The sequence below is a fragment of the Aureococcus anophagefferens genome (genome assembly GCF_000186865.1).
Source record: "Aureococcus anophagefferens unplaced genomic scaffold AURANscaffold_4, whole genome shotgun sequence".
Classification (NCBI taxonomy): domain Eukaryota; class Pelagophyceae; order Pelagomonadales; family Pelagomonadaceae; genus Aureococcus; species Aureococcus anophagefferens.
Window position 1 is genome coordinate 964,639 of NW_008705564.1, and position 1,851 is coordinate 966,489.

The following is a 1,851-nucleotide window of genomic DNA, read 5'->3' on the forward strand; positions in this document are numbered from 1 at the left end:
GAGGCATCGTGCTCGCTTGGGGTTGGGACGCGGCGCGCGGCACAGGTGACGACGCCGCTTCCGAGAGAGCCAACGAGCTTTTGTGCACTCCCGGGATCCCAAACTTTCGACGCCTCGCAGGGTAACGCGACCTGCCCGCGGGCGTGCCGCATGTCCATACCACAGACAGACAGACAGCTACACAAACTTAGGGCCGCGAGCAGCGGGGCTTCGGCATGGTGATTCAGCCGGGCTCGCTGGAAGACAGCATGCGACGGGGTTGTAGAGCGCGTCTAGAGCGTGGCGGCGGCGACGACCGCGGCGAGGATCGCGATGGCGGCCCGCTTGGGGGCGGAGGCGCCGTCCTCCTCCTCGTCGGCGTCGAGCACGGGGGCGGAGGCGCCGTCCTCCTCCTCGTCGTCGCCGTCTTCCTTGCCCTTGTTGTCCTCCTCCTCATCGGGGACGATCCTGAAGAACTCGGGGCCGGCGCCGCCGCCGCAGGCGCAGCACATCTGGCCGGCCGTGAAATCGTCGTCGTCCCGACTGCCGCAACCGCCCCCCATTTCAGAGGCGTACCAGCCACAGTCGTAGCCCGAGCCGTCCGTTCGATCGGGGCCGCCATTCGGGTCGCCGTTCGTGTCCGCGCAGCCGTCGTGCCAGCCGTCGTAGACGTCGGGCTCCTCGAAGCCCTGGACGCGCCGGTGATCGGGGCTCGCGGCTGCACGTACTGCGGGTTCGCGAGGACGGCGAGGTACTCGTCCGACAGCATCGCCTCGGCGTCCTCGCGCGTCCACGGCATGTGCTCGGCGAGCCAGAGGGGAGACGGCGCTCGTCATTTGCCCCGACACGAGGAGCGCGGCCTGGCGGTGGAACTCGTTGCAGTCGCACGCCGGCTCGTTACACGTGCCGGGGAGCGGCGTCGGCGCGGGGTCGCCCGGCGACCGCTCGGTGTCGCCGCCGGGTCCTCGCCCCCCCCCCCTCGTCGCCCGAAGCGGACGGCGGCGCATCACGTGTACGGCTCCCTTAGGACGGGTGCTCGCGGGGCTTCGCGGTCATCCAGAGGCCGTGCTCCGTGTGGATGGTCGCGCCCGTGCGCATGCCGACGTCGGCCACCGGCAGGCCGCCGAGCCCCGTCTTCGGCGCGAGCGTGGACGGGTCGTCCAACGCGAACTCGAAGTCGAACTCGCGGATGAGCGTCGTGAGCATGACCGTCGCCTCGAGGATGGCGAACTGGTCGCCGACGCAGCGCCGGTTGCCCGCGCCGAAGGGCAGGAAGGCGTAGTCCGCCGACTGCTCCGTCGGGTAGAGCGCCTGCGCCGGGATCTTCGCGGGGTCGTAGCCGCGCCAGCCCGCGGGCGCGTCCGGGCCCGGCTCCTTCTTCCGCTCCCAGCGCGTCGGGTCGAAGCTCTCCGGCTCGTCCCAGAGCGCCGGGTTCTTGTGGAGGGACCACGTGGACATGAAGACGTCCGTGCCGCGCGCGATCTTGACGCGGTCCTCGTCCGCGTAGGGCTGCGGCAGCTCGTCGCTGTCGAGCGCGCGCCGGATGAGCAGGGGCGGCTGCGGGTAGAGCCGCAGGCCCTCGGCGAGGCAGAGCCGCGCGAAGGCGCAGTCGACGACGTCCGCGTAGGCCGTCGCGGTCCGGTTCTCGGATGTTCGGAGCGCGAAGTTCGCGTCGACCTCCGCGCGCAACCGTTCCAAGTGGCCCGCGGCGCGCTTCGACGGGTGGAAGAGCTCGTAGAGGGTCCAGGTCAGCAGCGCCGCCGTCGTCTCGTGGCCGGCGACGAGCATGGTCATGAGGTCGTCGCGGAGCTGGCCCGTCGACGCCTCTTCCCCTCGGATCGTCACGAGGAAGCGCAGCAAGGAGATGCGCTC

The 1,851-nt window shown here is 71.0% G+C and overlaps 1 protein-coding gene across 1 annotated transcript; it reads right to left on the bottom strand.

The window, feature by feature from the left end:
• Positions 1-1,002: 1,002 nt before the first annotated feature.
• Positions 1,003-1,842, bottom strand: AURANDRAFT_21944 (hypothetical protein; the record flags this gene model as incomplete). Its single annotated transcript, XM_009036402.1, has 1 exon — positions 1,003-1,842. A coding segment is annotated over one exon (840 nt), but the record flags the coding sequence as incomplete, so codon positions are not given.
• Positions 1,843-1,851: the final 9 nt, after the last annotated feature.